The sequence below is a fragment of the Glycine max genome, chromosome 20 (assembly GCF_000004515.6).
Source record: "Glycine max cultivar Williams 82 chromosome 20, Glycine_max_v4.0, whole genome shotgun sequence".
In the NCBI taxonomy this organism is placed as follows: domain Eukaryota; kingdom Viridiplantae; phylum Streptophyta; class Magnoliopsida; order Fabales; family Fabaceae; genus Glycine; species Glycine max.
Genome location: NC_038256.2, coordinates 37851646 through 37868987, shown reverse-complemented (window position 1 = coordinate 37868987; position 17342 = coordinate 37851646). Strand labels below are relative to the sequence as shown.

The window sequence follows — 17342 nt, the reverse complement described above, 5'->3', positions numbered from 1 at the left end:
CTTTCTTTTTCCATTCAAACAAAAGGAATTTGATTATTTGAACGGAAAATAAGTAGTGCCAAAATGATGAGCCCTGCAACCTTCATTAATGTAGTAAGTGCAATACAGCAAAAGATGACAGAACAAAACAAATACTGAAATAGGCACGCATAAATGTATCGATGGGTGATGTTACGTTACTCGGACAATTAGAGGAAGTTATGTGTATGATAATTACTTGTCTCCAACTTTCTGCGTCTGAATACTTTGTGCAGGAAGTTATATAATTTATTGAACAAAATCTAAACCATAAAAATTTTTCTAACTTGAAAAAATATACATTTAACATTATATACATCCGTTGGATGCAACTGCAGAATCTTGCAGTTTTTTTTCTGAACTGCAAGTGATCCTAATCCATTCTTTAGACGCGATATTAACCTTGGGTTCTTTCTGGTTTGCTTTTGGAATGGCAGAAAATGGATGGATGAATAGTTGAAGGACTAAAAAGAGCATTTTATCTTTCCTATAGTATGGTACACTAGAGTTTGTAAAAACTGAATAGAATAAAAATCGTCAGACTCGTGTTTAAATGCAATTTTACCAAGTTGGAAAGAAAAAGTAATAGAAAGAGTGATTTATAAATAAAAGATTAGTTTATCTTTACTTTTCTGCACTTTTTATTTCATTAAGAAAATAATTTTCGTTTTATAATATACTTACATAATTTTCTTTTCTACAAAATATTCAAAGTCAAGGAATTTTTTTTTTTTTTAATAGATAAGTCAAGTCAAATAGATTATAAAAACTTAAATTTATATACCTAACAAAAAAATAGTGATTTTTTATGCAGAAACAAATAGAGATTTAAACTTATAGTCTGTCATACCCTAAACATCTCTCAATTTAACATTTGATTAATTATGTAGATATACTCAATTTAACATGTGAGGGAGTATAAAATTGACAAAAAAAGTTGAACATGAAATGTTGAAAGAGTTCATTTGTAGTTACCGCCGCAACAACCAGTTAACACCTCTATCTCCGTGTCTGTCTCTTTCTTCTGATTATATATATCACATAACAATTTTATCCATCGCTCTCTTCTCATGTTATTCATTCTATCCTCTCTCTTTTTCTTCCGTTTACACTCTTAATTGTGAATGAATCATGTTTATCAGAAGGTACTTGCCTACTTTTTCAAACTACCCTTCCGAATGAGTGGACTCGTTCTTTGGACAGTTTCTTCTAGATGACTTGATGTACATGCACATCCAATTTGGCATTGACTTACTTATTAAGATCACGCAGGAAAAACCATGTAGGAAGAGTGTGACAACTTCTGACTTCTGAGTTTATCATTTTACAATTTATAACCTTAATCCAAAGTTTGTGCTTTTGTGCGCGCGGCGATGTTCCTCTTGAACAACCATGTTGATGTTACCTTTCTTCTGTTCCTGTGGCTGTTTGGAATTGGATCCTCATCAGCTTCTATTTACAACGCTAATTACTGCCCAAACAACACATCGTACAATTCCAACCTAACATTCGAAACCAATCTCAAAGTCCTCCTCGCATCTATGGTCTCCAACGTTTCACTGTCTGACGGCTACTATTTCACCGCCATGGGCATGGGGACCACAAGCGTCGCCAACGGCCTACTCCTCTGCCGCGGCGACGTCTCCACCGCCACGTGTCACGACTGCATCTCCACCGCAGCCACAGAGATAACGCGACGCTGCCCCAACAAAACAGAGTCCATAATATGGTACGATGAGTGCATGCTCCGTTTCACCAACCGCTACTTCGCCCCCACCAGCGTCGTGCCAAGAGCAAACTTAATGGACGGCAACAACATCTCTGCCTCCGACTTGGACAGTTTCAATCGCACGCTGTTCGGCTTGTTGAACGATTTGATCGAAGAGGCTGCGAATTCTCGGTTGGCGAGGAAATTCGCCACAGGCCAAAGAGAATTCGCAGGGCACTCGCCGGAGAACACGGTGTATGCCCTGACGGAGTGCGAGCCGGACTTAACGACTACTCAGTGTGAAGAGTGCTTGCGAAACGCCGTTTCTACTCTTCCGTCGTGTTGCGGAGGAAAACAGGGCGCGAGGGCTCTGCTTTCGTATTGCAATGCTAGACACGAATTGTTCAGGTTTTACCATACAAGTGACACGTCAGGTAATCAAGTCTTTCTTTCCTTTTTAATTACTAAAGTCTCATTTTTTTTCGACAATTACTTATGCAGGAAATAAGAAATCTGTATCACGAGTAGTCTTGATTGTTGTCCCTGTTGTTGTATCGATAATTCTCTTGTTATGTGTCTGCTATTTCATATTGAAAAGATCAAGGAAGAAATACAACACTCTTCTAAGGGAAAATTGTAAGTAATCTGATCAACAAAGCCAAATCCATTCCTTTCTTTAAAAGGCTTAAAGGACTAATAATTTTAGCCTTTCTACTTTGATGTTGCTTCTAGTTGGGGAAGAAAGTGCCACTTTAGAGTCGTTACAATTTGGTTTGGTCACAATTGAAGCTGCCACAAACAAGTTTTCCTATGAAAAGAGAATAGGTGAAGGTGGATTTGGAGTGGTTTATAAGGTGATCAAGTGTAAATAAAAAAAAATATGTATATTTGTTTATTGTAGGCTTGTAGCTAACTAAGTTGATTATGTTTTTAGGGTGTTCTCCCTGATGGACGAGAAATAGCTGTTAAGAAACTCTCAAAAAGTTCGGGACAAGGTGCAAATGAATTCAAGAATGAAATTCTATTGATAGCCAAACTTCAACATAGAAATCTGGTGACATTATTAGGATTTTGTTTGGAAGAACACGAGAAAATGCTTATTTATGAATTTGTGTCCAATAAAAGTCTTGACTACTTTCTATTTGGTAATTTTTTTACTTTATTTTTTTATCTTTTATTTATTATTGAACTTTAAATTCACTTTCTAGAAGAATTTTTATCATACTTTAAATGGAATTTTCTATTTATAGATTCCCACCGAAGCAAGCAATTGAATTGGTCGGAACGTTACAAAATTATTGAAGGAATTGCACAAGGAATTTCATATTTACATGAACATTCACGATTAAAAGTTATACATCGTGATTTAAAACCTAGTAACGTATTGTTGGATAGCAACATGAATCCAAAAATTTCAGATTTTGGAATGGCAAGGATTGTTGCTATTGATCAACTTCAAGGAAAAACAAATAGAATCGTTGGAACATAGTAAGTATTTTCAGAGACACTTTCCTTCCACATTTTCCCCATTTCTTCATTTGTTAGATAGAAGTTAACATTCAGTTTAAGAAATAAAAGATAGAAGGTAACCTTTCACGCTCTTATTAAAATGATAGGATGTTGTAATATATATTTAGTTCACTATGTGTATGCATTTTCTAACATTGATATTTTGTAAACAGCGGTTATATGTCGCCGGAATATGCAATGCATGGACAATTTTCAGAAAAGTCAGATGTTTTTAGTTTTGGAGTTATAGTTTTGGAGATAATTAGTGCAAAAAGGAATACTCGTTCTGTTTTTTCGGATCATGATGACCTCTTGAGTTATGTGAGTATTTATTTCTTTTATATTGTTTTACATTAATTGATTCTAATTGAGCATAAAGAGGAAATGATCCAATTCATATTTGATTTATAAATTTGTTGCAGACTTGGGAACAATGGATGGATGAAGCACCATTAAACATATTTGACCAAAGTATTAAGGCGGAGTTTTGTGATCACAGTGAAGTTGTTAAATGCATCCAAATTGGTTTATTATGTGTACAAGAGAAGCCAGATGACAGACCTAAAATAACACAAGTTATTTCATATCTCAATAGCTCTATAACAGAGTTGCCACTTCCTAAAAAACCGATAAGACAAAGTGGAATAGTTCAAAAGATTGCAGTAGGGGAATCGAGTTCAGGTTCAACACCATCTATCAATGAAATGTCCGTGAGTATATTTATTCCCCGGTAGTATTTCTAGTCTTGTATATAAATAAATCACATATCCTGTATACATTGAGTTAAAATCTCCATTAAGATGATATTGTGTTGCTCTTAAACTAATGTAAGAGAATTACACATAAGATATTATAAATAATACATTCTTAAAGAAGAATGAAATTTTTTAAGTATAATTAAGTTTCAATTTAAAAATAGTTTCATAACTAATAAGTTAATATAAATATCATGGGGTTCCACCAAACCCTTAATTAGAGTTGTTACCAAAACGAAATAACTTGTTATTATTTAAATACAAAATTGTGCCAATATTATTTCATTTGACATTAAAATCAAAATACTCATGAAAACTAGTGATGGTTGTTACAGAGGATAAGTGTTGATAAAAATATGTCAAGGTCCTTTTATCCTTTAAAATAATGGGATATTTAGTTTGAAAAAAAATATAATACATTATTATAATTTTTTAAAGATGATTAAAAAGAACACCTTATTTTTTATTTTCAAATATTTATTAAGAAATGGTGAAAAGAAAAAAGGAAATTTTATTATTGTTTTCTATTCAATTTTTACAATAAAAACAAATTATAATTAAGGTAATATTCTTATAATCATTTTTAAAAATTGAAAGAAAAATAAAAGTTTCCAAACCAGCCCTAATTCAAAGACAGAAGTCGATCAAAACTTTACAAATTATATATGGATATATTAAGAGGAATCATGGTCATCTATAACTGATGTGATCGTAAGTTCGTAATTAACCATTAATCCAAAAAAAAAATAGTTTGTTTTTTTATTAAAAAAAACATAAAACAAAAGATTTAAAAGAGTAGGATCATAATTGCATGTGATGCAGTTGGAAACCTAACTGCAAGGGATCCATTTCTTATATCAAGATTGAAGGAATACTAAGGTAATGCGCTTTTTCTTGGAATGAGACACTTATCTTAGATGTTGCGCTTTTACAGCTGGGAACATTACACTTTGATTAATTAGTTGCAAGTTAAGTAAAATGACTAGGTGATGGTTAGATAAAGTTAAGTGACTGAGTTAATATTAGATTAGAATTGGAATAGTAAGAATCATTAGGGTTAACATAGTGGTGGTGGGTTTAGGGTATTATGCATGATGTTAGGTTCAAATCTGAGTGCAATCATTTGTAAAAATAAAAATTTAAAAAAAAAAAAGAGACCTGGATTAGTAAAAAAAATAATTGGGTTAGGTGTGAATATAGTTTTTCTTTCTTTCCTTCAGCGCCAAATCTGAAAATCACTCAGCCCAGTTTATTAAGTGTACCTATCAGTTTTTTTTCCTACAAAGAGCTAAGCCCACTTTGGTTAGTGCAATCTAAAACAACTGAGGGTGTTTAATGCATTTTGACTGTTGGATTCTTAAGTGGAGAACATTTTTTCCCAGAAAACTCAAGGTGGTGGAGGAGGTTTAGGATCCATGTGGTAACTTAATCCATGTTTAATTCGTGATTTGATTAAATTGGGATTGATTGATATTCTTTTATGGGTATAATACTTAGAATAGTCCCCGTTTTACTGATTTATGTTTAAATGTGCTGTTGATGGATGGCTGAGGTAGTTAATTTTTGCTTGTTCAAATTGATTATTGATTTGTGAGAAATTAATTGGAATGGGCGAATGGGAAATTCCAATTGGTGAAAATGCTTCCCATCTTGTGTATGCTGCATTGCTGCTGCCTGAGTCGGTTGGAGCCTTGGAGGTACATTGTCTTAGCAAGTGGAGGCTCATATGACAGAAGGAAAAATCGTGCGAGTGTATTCCAAAAACAAAATAAAATCTGGCAATTGCTATTTTTACTCCCTCTTCTTGCTAAGACATTCCCTTTTTAAATTTATTTACTAAAAATACCCTCTTACTTGGAAATAGACTCTAGAATTTATTTGCACTCCCCTCTTTCAGGAATCTAATTTCCGGAAGGCAATTCTATGTGATTACTCTCCCATCAAAAGCAAACATAGATGACTTCATTTGCAGAGCATCAAAAGGAAAATGTTATGAGTGAATTGAGCCAAAGTACTTTAATGAATCTCACTTTAGCATAGCAAGGACAGAATGATGTCCTAATGCTCTGTTCCACCCCTTCAGAGTTCAGATTCGCCCACTTCAGTTTTACAACTTCAACGGTCTAGGACAACTCTTGAAGCACGTCGTTTCAAGGTCCCTCTTTCCTTTCCATTCATTTCCTCATAGTTGTATCAATTAATCTGCTTAAAAGGGGTTCCTTTCTTCTTAACTTATTGAATGAATTGAGGAGTTTGATTTGCACTAAACATGAGATCAATGAGGTCCTTTTTATATTTGTCGAGATCGAAGTCAAATGATTTTCAATTATCAGTAATATGGCGAATATATATGGATATAAAATTATTGAGTTAAATAATGTAAAGATGATTGCCGAGAATTTTAATATACATCAAGGGCTTCAAAATCTTATGCATATGCATAACTTCATCAAGGGCTTAGACTTGCAAGTTGTGGAGAATGTTGAAGAAGCTGGATTTGTTTTGGCTCATGGTACCAAAATCTTGGGGAATGCCGATGTGAATGCACATTCTATGAAACTTGAAGACATGGATAGAATTTTGGATCCTTATGTTTCCAAAGGAACTCCTACGGTGGTAACCAATCCAAATTATGTAAATGTTGAGCAAGAGGGTATTTTCCGGAAAGAGGGGAGTTAAATAAATTTCAAAATCTATTTTCTTGCAAGAGGATATTTTAAGTAAACAAATTTTAAAGGAGAGTTCATTTGCAAAAAGGGAAGTGAAAGTAGAAATTACGTAAAACCTGTTGAACCAAAGGTCTGTTGGGCCAGTCTTCAACTCAATCCATTTATTTGCAAAATTATCAAGACCAACCCACAATTCAAATGTATGTTGTAAAGGATGGGGCCTAACAGGAGGTTTATGGCCTAGGAAGGGGAAATACTATTGATACTGTCCCTTTTGTTATTGACACTACCACTTTTGAATTTGGGGTGAAAAGACAAAAATTGACCCTAAGGTAGTTTCCCCTTCCCTTCTCCATCTGCCCAACTCCCTTCTTCTCACACCCAGCTTTTCATCCAACTCCTTCCTCCCTATGTGCCCTATCTCTTTTCCCTTAAACCCTTCCTCTCATTTCTCCTTTATCTCTTTGTCAGACTATTGTGGTAAGTTTTTTTTTTGTTTTCTTTTACACAATGGGAATAACTTTTCTTTGTGTTCTTAGTTGAAGAACACAACTGAATCATACTTCTATTGTGTATTTTTATATTGACACTATTACTTTTGTTATTGACACTACCACTTTTCAAATTTGGGGGTAAAAAGACAAAACTGACCCTAAGGCATTTCCCCCCACCCCCTCCCCCTCCCATTTCCCTTCCCTTCCCTTCCCCATCCGCCCAACTCCCTTCTTCTCACCCTTCCTTCTCCCTTCCCTTCCCCATCTACCTAATTTTCTTCTTTTCACCCCCACCTTTTGTGCCTAACTTCTTCCTCCATGTGTGCCCAATCCCTTCTTCCTTTAACTTTCCTTCTTATTTCTCCTTCATGTCTTCATCGAATTGTTGTGGTAGGTTTTTTTTTTTATTGTTTTTACGTTTTTCTTTTACATGGCTAAAGCACATTTCCGTTGTGTTCTAGGTTGAGGAATACAACAAAATCATACTTCCATTATTTTTTTACAAAATAAAAAATACACAACGAAAGAATGATTTTGTTGTGTTTCTCAATCATAACACAACAAAAACGTACTTCTATTGTGTACTTGTTAACTCATTGGCAAGTGTACCAATTTGTCACAAGTAGTAAAGTAAAATGGAAGTTCAAGTATTGAGTCTACATAGACTTTGTTTGTACTTAGATTGGTGCAAATCTAATTTTTAAGCAATTTATAGAGTAGAAGAGATAATGAATCGTAAGTGTGTAATTAAAGAGAAAAGTAAAAGGCAAGAAGATAAGACAAATAAACAATTATTTGAATGCAAAAGATGACTTCAGAATGCAAATGTGTTGGGTCCTAGTATGCTAAAATTAATTGTGATGCAATATTAATAATTTTTCTCTATTTAATGTTATCTCAATTTTCACTCACATCTATTATGATACTTTATCTTTGATTTCCCGCATGAAGAGGTTAATTCATCTATTTTCTCTTCCAAATTATTTTACAAAGATAAAATAATAAATTGTATTAAGATTAAAGATGCATGAAATAAGATAAACGAATATCACTCTATTCCTAACAATGATTTCATTTAGATGTCCTTTCTCAGTTCTTTAGAAAATAAACATTTTTTAATACATTACTTTTTAAGTATAAGTGATCAGACCACAATTAACAACAATAAAGTAGAGAAAAGAACAATAAAAATTGGAATTGCATTAAATAGATAGTAAGGAAGAATTACATTACAAGAGATTGACCTGCTAGACTTCCAATAATGGGGTTTAGCCTTTCATATTCATGAGAGACTTTTATACTTTAGGGTTTAATGTGGATAGAAGAAGAAAATGGATGGATAAAGGAAGAGAAGAGGAAAATGGTTATAGAAAGAGGATTTCCCTTATTCAAGATGCTTAGTGTGTATTTCTCTTTTGCTTCATACTCTTTTTATAAGCCTAAGATAGCTTTAAATTCACGTGACCTCACACTCAACTTCCTTCTAAGCTTAACGAGTATGATGATGATTTTGCGCTTAGCGCGAGATTCCTGCTAAGCACATCTTGGGGCTTCTTTGTGGGTCTTCTTCGTGGGTCTTCTTTGCGCTAAGCTTGCACTGACCGTTGAGCAAGATGATGCTAAGCAAGTTGTTCCAATCTTCAATTTTTTTCTTCAAGTTTTTTGCATTAATTTTCCTCCAAAATACTTGTAATTTTCTTCTTTTGAATCTCACTGGTAAACAATTAACATGATATTAAATTTTTCATCATTTCGCTAAGAATAACAGAAAAATAAAGAAATTTTAATCATTCTTAATTAAAATTGACTATAAATTAAATTTATTTTTTGTAATTATCAATATTTTTTTGGGATGAAAAAAATTACACAACAGAATCATAATTCCATTATGTATATTTTGAGGGTGAAAAAATTACACCAACATAGACATGATTACACTAATAACTTCAATAAGATTAAAAATTTTGTTTACCTGGTCTCTAAAGTGACATTAAAATTTGTTGTTTTTGTGATTGAGAAAAGTGACTTAATAGATAAAGACATCAACAAATACATGTTTACACTAATAAGTTCCATAAAATTAAAATTAAAATTAAAATATTTTAAATATAATTACAAATATGAACTATAATTTGAATATAAGCGATTTTTTTATTAAATCAAATTATGATTTATAAAGTATAATCCCTGTTCATTTTAAATAATTAACGTCAATACATACATAAGCTATTATCACGGAATTTGTCTGAAAAAAAGCTATTATTACGGAATTGTTGTCATTGCTATTTTTAATAAATGATATAGTATTAAATATCTAACCCTTGGATAATTTTTCAATCACTACGGTTGGTTTAGTACGTCATTGTCATATTTTATGGTAAAAAAAAGAATGAATAAGCGAACATAATTGTCACCCTTATTAATCCTCCCTTCCTTTGTTTATTTGCTTTTTTAGAAAATGATGCTTATATTATTTCCAAATGGATCGACTCAACGACAGGCATTTGGTAAATTAACATTGATATATGGGGATCAGCATTCGACTTAACTATCATGAGCCGTCGCAAAATTTACTTGTTTCCTTACAAAGTAAACTTTATAGTTTGGTAAAGACGGCAAAAATAAACTACATTGCGTCCTAAATCCTAATACCTCCTTCCTTTATTAGCATATATACCATAAAATTTAGTTCTTTTGGTACGAATAAACTTGTGGTCATGATAACAGTATTGTCTTGGCTGGATTTATTAATTTATTAACCTATGAATTTTTGTTATCTCAAATTTTCTAATTAATTGAACCTCGATAATAGTTTTAAAACTTTTACTTCATTCTCCAAGTCAAGTCAAATAAGTTATAAAAAACATTTTATTATTTACCTAACAAAACAAAAAATAGAGATTTAAACTTACAAGTCTATCATACCCGAAACATTATATTAATCTACCATTGGGTTTGAATATACTTAACAGTTGAGGTAGTACAAAATTGACAAAAAGTTGAATTTAAGGATGTCAGCAACCATCAAATGTCAAAAAGGTACAAAAAAACACGAGACACATTAAAACACCAGCTTGATTCGGATGGATCTACCAGCTCTACAATCCCATTGTCGAAGAATGATTCTTTAATTACTCAAGTATATCCCCGGTAAAAGTTGTAAACAATCTAAGTAAATTGAACCCATTTATAAGCAATAAGCACCTACTTTCATGTAATGAAGAGAATGGAAGGAATAAACTCCTCTAGTTTTGTGAAAATTAGTAATATGAAGTGACCAGATCATAGGTAACGTTATTTGCCACTAGAAAATGACAATGAAAATTCGGAAACCACGGTTCAAGGGTAAAATGGATTAGTATAATGACAAATTTGAATCAAGCCAGGATAATACTTCGAAAGCCAAAGCAAGATTGAGAAAGGAAGTATCCAAGAAAACAACAAATTAAATTTAATTTCTGCAAAGAGAACAGGGAATGCTGTTGGTGCCCAACCGAGGATATACTAGATTTGCGAAGCAACATGTTATGTTCATGAATGGACGAGTCTCTTTTTTAAAAGTTTGCATAATTAGATCCATTTTTTGAGTCCCATTTATTAAGCTTAACATAAATTTAATGTACAAGTATGGCTAGTTTTTATGTTAAGATTTAATCTTTAATTTAGATTATTGTTGTTAATTTGTTATGTTTACAAAGTTATTTTATTTTAGTGTGATAGATTTTAACTTAAAAATAAATCATTTTTTTTTTCTAATTTTATACATTTTTTATTTTTTTTTAAAATTATTTCAAATTATAGTTTGGGTCAATGAACCAGTCTATTAATCTGTGGATTTTTACGGGTTAGATTAAACCTTAAAAAATTCAATTTATTCTATAAATCAAACTTATCCGATTTTTGTAAAATGTAAGCTTTGCGAGTCAGCCTTAAACCTGCCGAATTAATTTGTATACTCACCCTTACCCAACAGCGAAGGTTGAGCTAAATAATATTCAACAGACCCCATATTCAAGTTTTTATATATAGGGTAGTTGGGGAGACACTTTTTTGGTCACGTTGGGAAAAAACTTATCAACACAAGTTGTTATCATAATAAATATAGGAAGTTAGTTTTACATCATTTTCAAAGTCAACTCATATATATATATATATGTTTATGTTTGGTATAGGCAACTCAAGTCAAATACATTATAAAAACTTATTTTTACCTAACGAAACAAATAGAGATTAACTCAGTCTGTCATAGCCTAAACATTAATTATGTTAATCTACTCAATAAAAAGATTGGGTTCAAATATATTTTAACATTTGAGGGAGTATAATAAAACCGACAAATTAAAAGTTGAACAGACACGTTGAAAGAGAGTGCATTTATAGACCCTCCAACACCCCGTTAACATCCTCTATCTCTTTATATATTTTTTTAATTATTATATCACATACTAATTTTATAATTTATATGTAAATACTCTATTATATTAAACATCACATTAACATTTTTTTTATCTCTTCCTTTTTATTACATCATAAATCATATTACATTTATATTTTTTTTTTGTCTTTCTAAGTGTTCATATAACATTTTTATTTTTTCCTAATTTTATCAATCTCTCTTATGCTATCCATTTTATCCCTTTTTTTAAGCTTACACCCTTAAATGTGAATGAATCATGTTTGTCAAAAGGCACTCAACTAGTTTTTCAAACTTCCCTTCGGAATTTTTCAACGAGTGGACTTGTTCTTTGGAAGTGCCTTGTACATGCACATCCATTTCCCATTTGGCATTGACAGACTCAGACACGCAACATGTATGAGAAGTCGAGAGTTGATAATTTATTATTCCAAAGCTTGTGTTGCGCGAAACGATGTTTTGGCGCAACATGTTGCTCTTCAACAGCCATGTTGATGTTACTGTAACCTTTCTTCTTCTTCTGTTCCTATCTCTATTTGGAATTGGATCATCCTCAGCAGCACCCTTTTACATCGATACTTACTGCCCAAAGAACGCATCGTACAATTCCAACGTAACATTCGAAACCAATCTCAAAGTCCTCCTCGCAACTCTCGTCTCCAACGTTTCCATGTCCGGCTTCTACTACACCTTCATGGGCTTGGGAACCACAAGCGTCGCCAACGGCCAGTTCCTCTGCCGCGGCGACGCCTCCGCCGCCACGTGTCAGGACTGCATCGCCACCGCCGCCAAAGAGATAACTCGACTCTGCCCCAACAAAACAGAGTCCATAATATGGTACGACGAGTGCACGCTCTATTTCACAAACCACTACTTCTCCCGCACCGGCATCGAACCGCGAGCCATGTTGTCGGACGACAGGAACATCTCTGCCTCCGACTTGGACAGCTTCAACCGCACGTTGTTCAGCTTGTTGAACGATTTGGCGGAAGAAGCCGCGAATTCTCAGTCGGCGAAGAAATTCGCCACCGGCCAAAGCCGATTCGACGGGTCCTCGCCGCAGAGAACTGTGTATGCCCTGGCAGAGTGCGCGCCCACCGAAACGAGTACTCAGTGTGAAGAGTGTTTGAAAAATGCCATTTCAACTCTTCCTTCGTGTTGCGGAGGAAAACAGGGAGCGAGGGCTCTGCTTGCGCATTGCGATGTTAGATACGAATTGTTCCTCTTTTACAATACTAGCGGAACGTCAGGTACTGAATCCTTTCTTTCTTTACAATAGTATTACTTTTCTTATAAATACGAACGGAGATAATATTAAATACTAATACTAAAGCTTGATTTTTTTTTGTCCTATAGTTATTTATGCAGGAAATAAGAAATCTGTATCGCGAGTAATCTTGATTGTTGTCCCTGTTGTTGTGTCGGTATTTCTCTTATGTGGTGTCTGCTATTTCATATTGAAACGATCAAGGAAGAGATATAAGACTCTTCTAAGGGAAAATTGTAAGTAATCTTAAAAACAAATCCAAACATATTATCATTTCTTGAGAACTTTGAAAGGACTGATTTTAGCCTTTGTAATTTGATGTTGCTCTAGTTGGGGAAGAAAGTGCCACTTTGGAGGCGTTACAATTTGGCTTGGCCACAATTGAAGCTGCCACAAACAAGTTTTCGTATGAAAGGAGAATAGGTGAAGGTGGATTCGGAGTTGTTTATAAGGTGATAAGGTGCAAATAAGAGTATATGTATATTTGTTTATTGTAGGGTTGTAGCTAACTAAGTTGATTATGCTTTTAGGGTATTTTTCCCGATGGACGAGAAATAGCTGTTAAGAAACTCTCAAGAAGTTCGGGACAAGGTGCAATTGAATTCAAGAATGAGATTTTATTGATAGCAAAACTTCAACACAGAAATTTAGTGACATTGTTAGGATTTTGTTTGGAAGAGGAAGAGAAAATACTTATTTATGAATTTGTGTCCAATAAAAGTCTCGACTACTTTCTATTTGGTAAATATTTTTACTTTGTTTTTTATCTTGATTTATTGTTGAACTTTAAATTCACTTTCCAGAAGAATTTTTTTTCCATACATTTTTTTTTATCTTACTTTAAATGGATTTTTCTGTTTTTAGATCCCTACAAGAGCAAACAATTGAGCTGGTCGGAACGTTACAAAATTATTGAAGGAATTACACAAGGAATTTCATATTTACATGAACATTCACGGTTAAAAGTTATACATCGGGATTTAAAACCTAGTAATGTATTGTTAGATAGCAATATGAATCCAAAAATTTCAGATTTTGGAATGGCAAGAATTGTTGCTATTGATCAATATCAAGGAAGAACAAATAGGATCGTGGGAACATAGTAAGTATTTTCAAAGTCATTTTTCTTTCTCATTTTTTTCCCATTTCTTCATTTGTTAGGTAGAAGTTAACATTCAGTTTAAGAAATAAAAAGATAGAAGGTAACCTTTCACGTTCTTATTAAAATGATAGGATGTTGTAATGTATATTTAGTTCACTATGTGTATACATTTTCTAACATTGATATTTTCTAAACAGCGGTTATATGTCTCCGGAATATGCAATGCATGGACAATTTTCAGAAAAGTCAGATGTTTTTAGTTTTGGAGTTATAGTTTTGGAGATAATTAGTGCAAAAAGGAATTCGCGTTCTGCTTTTCCCGATCATGATGACCTCTTGAGTTATGTAAGTATTTATTTCTTTTAGATTGTTTTACATTAATTGATTCTAATTGAGCATAAAGAGGAAATGATCCAATTCATATTTGATTTATAAATTTGTTGCAGGCTTGGGAACAATGGATGGATGAAGCACCATTAAACATATTTGACCAAAGTATTAAGGCGGAGTTTTGTGATCACAGTGAAGTTGTTAAATGCATCCAAATTGGTTTATTATGTGTACAAGAGAAGCCGGATGACAGACCTAAAATGGCACAAGTTATTTCATATCTCAATAGCTCTATAACAGAGTTGCCACTTCCTAAAAAACCGATAAATTCTAGACAAAGTGGAATAGTTCAAAAGATTGCAGTAGGGGAATCGAGTTCAGGTTCAACACCATCTATCAATGAAATGTCCGTGAGTATATTTATTCCCCGGTAGTATTTCTAGTCTTGTTTATAAATAAATCACATATCCTATGTAAATTGAGTTAAAATCTCCATTAAGATTCTCTCAAAAAATAATAATCTGTTAAGATGATATTGTATTGGCCAATGATCTTAAACTAAGTTTCATGATCACAACTAGCTAGAATTATACGCAAGAGATTATAAATAACTTGTAACTAAATGAGTAGAACTTAGTAACACAGGCTGAACTTATGGGGGAGAAAATTTAATTTTTAAATAATACATTTTTAGAAAAAAATATGAAATTTTAAGTGTAAGTATGTTTTAAACTGAGAATAATTTCACGACACAAATAATCAAAGCTTATAGAGATTTAATAGGTCCCACCAAACCCTTAATTGGAATGGTTACAAAAAGAAATGTTGTTATTTAGACACAAAAGTGTGCCAGTAATATTTCATTTGATATGAAAATCTAAATACTCATAAAAACTATTGATAGTTGTTGTTACAGAGGATAAGTGTTAATAAAAATATGTCGAGGCTCTTTTTCCCTTAAAAAAATGGGATGTTTTAGTTTGAAAAAAAATATTGTTATTATATATCCTTTGAAAAGATGATTAAAGAAACACCTGATTTTTTATTTTCAAGAGATGGGGAAAAGATAAAAGGAATTGTTTTTATTATTTAAGGAGTGTTAGGAAGACTCTCTCAGACACTCGTCAAGGAACTCTCTTTCTTATTGGTCCACATCACCCATATTTCTTAAAAATACTTCTTGTTTACCGGTTTGACAGGTTTATTAATTATTATTACGGAGTATCAATCTTCCTTTCTTAAACGACAAAATACCTTGCAATCTATTTGTTATCTCTAAAAGGCTCACGCAGCTATCACAAAAGAGAATCAAATTGCCTTCCTCTACCTTATCATGCTTTTTCCTCTCTGACTCACCCAACAAGCTTGTATGATTGATTTTCATCACAAGAAGAATTGTACCTCGGCAGATCCCACGAGACATTTCAATTTGCCACCCCCCCAGATGAGCTTTCAATCTGCTGGCCCCTGGTCTCGTAGTTGTAGAAGAGAAAAATTAACTATTGAGAGGATTGTATGATGCGACTATGGCAAAAACAAAGGATCTAAAAAAAACTTTAAGAGTACACTTTCATCCATGTTTGATTGAAGACCAGTTAATATAATTGGAGAGATGAACGCTCTTTAGAGTAGTGGTCTTTGAGCATGAGGAAGAGGAGTTTCCTCCGATGATGATCAAGCATTTAGGTTGATATTGGCTACCCAAAATAACTGAAGAGAAATTTCTTTTAGTTCTTATTTATCACATTACTTGTGCTGACAAAGAATAGTACTTTCACAATGCCTAGGATAATTGCACCGATAATTCTTAATGAATGAAGTAGCTTTTGGCTGGTACTCAGTCATTCTACAGTTTATTCCCACGCCACATCAATAAATTGTCTATCAATCTTTGAACGACAACTACTCTATTGACCCACCAAATCCAACACTTTTAGCATAACAAGCGTAGGAAAGACCAACATTTTTATTTGACTCAAATTTCATTCTAATGTAAGGTTGTTGACCATTGTTAGCTTCAAAACCACCCATGTATGAATCAGTTTCGTGTTCAGCATGCTCTACATTTTCATGAGTGAATTCCTAAATTGCAAAGACATACAGGCACACGTATAAGAAAAGTAACATTAACTCAAACCTATAACAATAAAGGCATATATATCAATAAAGCATGCATGGATTCGTAAGGCAAATCTATATTAACCAAAAATATCAGTCCCTTGTAACTTTGTATCCTAAGTCAAGGGCTTTCAAAAAAAAAAAATAATAATAATGCAAATCGCAAATTACATAGCAAAACACTAATTAATACCATTGCCTTATCACAAAATATATTCTATAAGGCTTTTTCTTAATTTACACAAGATGCATATTTCTTTATAACACTTATTAACAATGCTTCAATCCCTCACCTTGTTCAAACCCGCGTGGACCTCATCTTCAACGGTTATCGGTTCATCCTCATCATCATCATCATCAAGTTCTTCCACGTTGGTGCCACCCACACTGCACATGTACCAATAAAAAACAGAATCCAGTCTCCTCTTATTATTTTCTATTCAATTTTTTACAATGAATATAAATCAAGAGGAATCACGTTCATTTATAACTGATGTGATCGTAACCGTTAATCTATAAAAAAATGTTTTTTTTTTTTAAAAAGCATAAAACATAACTTAAAATTTAAAAGAGCTGGATCATAATTGCATGTGATGAAGTTGGAAACCTAACTGCAAGGGATCTATTTTTTACATCAAGATTGAAGGAATGTGCTGACAAAAAAAGAAAAAAAATTGAAGGAATGCTAAGGTAATGTGCTTTTTCTTCGTATGGCTAACACTTATGTTAGATGTTGCGCTTTTACAGCTGGGAACACTACACTTTGATTAATTAGTTGCAAGTTAACTAAAATGAGTAGGTGATGGTTAAGTGAGTGAGTTAATATTATATTAGATTTGGATTAGTAAGAAAATAATTGGGTTAGGTCCTTCGGCCCAAAATCGCCCAGTCCAATTTATTAAGTGTACCTATCAGTTTTTTTCCTTTCTGCACGAACCACCTACAATGAGCTAATCCA

General features: G+C 33.0%; 2 protein-coding genes across 5 annotated transcripts; both read left to right on the top strand.

Moving 5' to 3' along the window:
- The first annotated feature begins 1012 nt into the window (after positions 1 to 1012).
- Positions 1013 to 7080, top strand: CRK83 (cysteine-rich receptor-like protein kinase 25). The gene is made up of 8 exons (XM_026127263.2): positions 1013 to 2160; positions 2228 to 2362; positions 2459 to 2580; positions 2661 to 2871; positions 2977 to 3214; positions 3409 to 3556; positions 3658 to 3945; positions 5888 to 7080. The coding sequence occupies exons 1-8, from the start codon at positions 1392 to 1394 to the stop codon at positions 5948 to 5950; spliced, it is 1974 nt and encodes a 657-aa protein (XP_025983048.1). The 5' UTR covers positions 1013 to 1391; the 3' UTR covers positions 5951 to 7080.
- A 4767-nt stretch (positions 7081 to 11847) lies between these two features.
- CRK82 (cysteine-rich receptor-like protein kinase) lies at positions 11848 to 16122 on the top strand. Of its 4 annotated transcripts, none has more exons than XM_026127543.2 (8): positions 11848 to 12817; positions 12924 to 13070; positions 13165 to 13286; positions 13365 to 13575; positions 13699 to 13936; positions 14134 to 14281; positions 14383 to 14672; positions 15466 to 16122. In XM_026127543.2, the coding sequence occupies exons 1-8, from the start codon at positions 12022 to 12024 to the stop codon at positions 15506 to 15508; spliced, it is 1995 nt and encodes a 664-aa protein (XP_025983328.1). In that variant the 5' UTR covers positions 11848 to 12021; the 3' UTR covers positions 15509 to 16122. The 4 variants fall into 4 exon arrangements, with proteins under 4 accessions (XP_025983328.1, XP_025983330.1, XP_040869226.1 ...); XM_026127545.2 differs by having other exon boundaries at positions 14383 to 14676; XM_041013292.1 differs by having other exon boundaries at positions 13365 to 13936.
- Positions 16123 to 17342: the final 1220 nt, after the last annotated feature.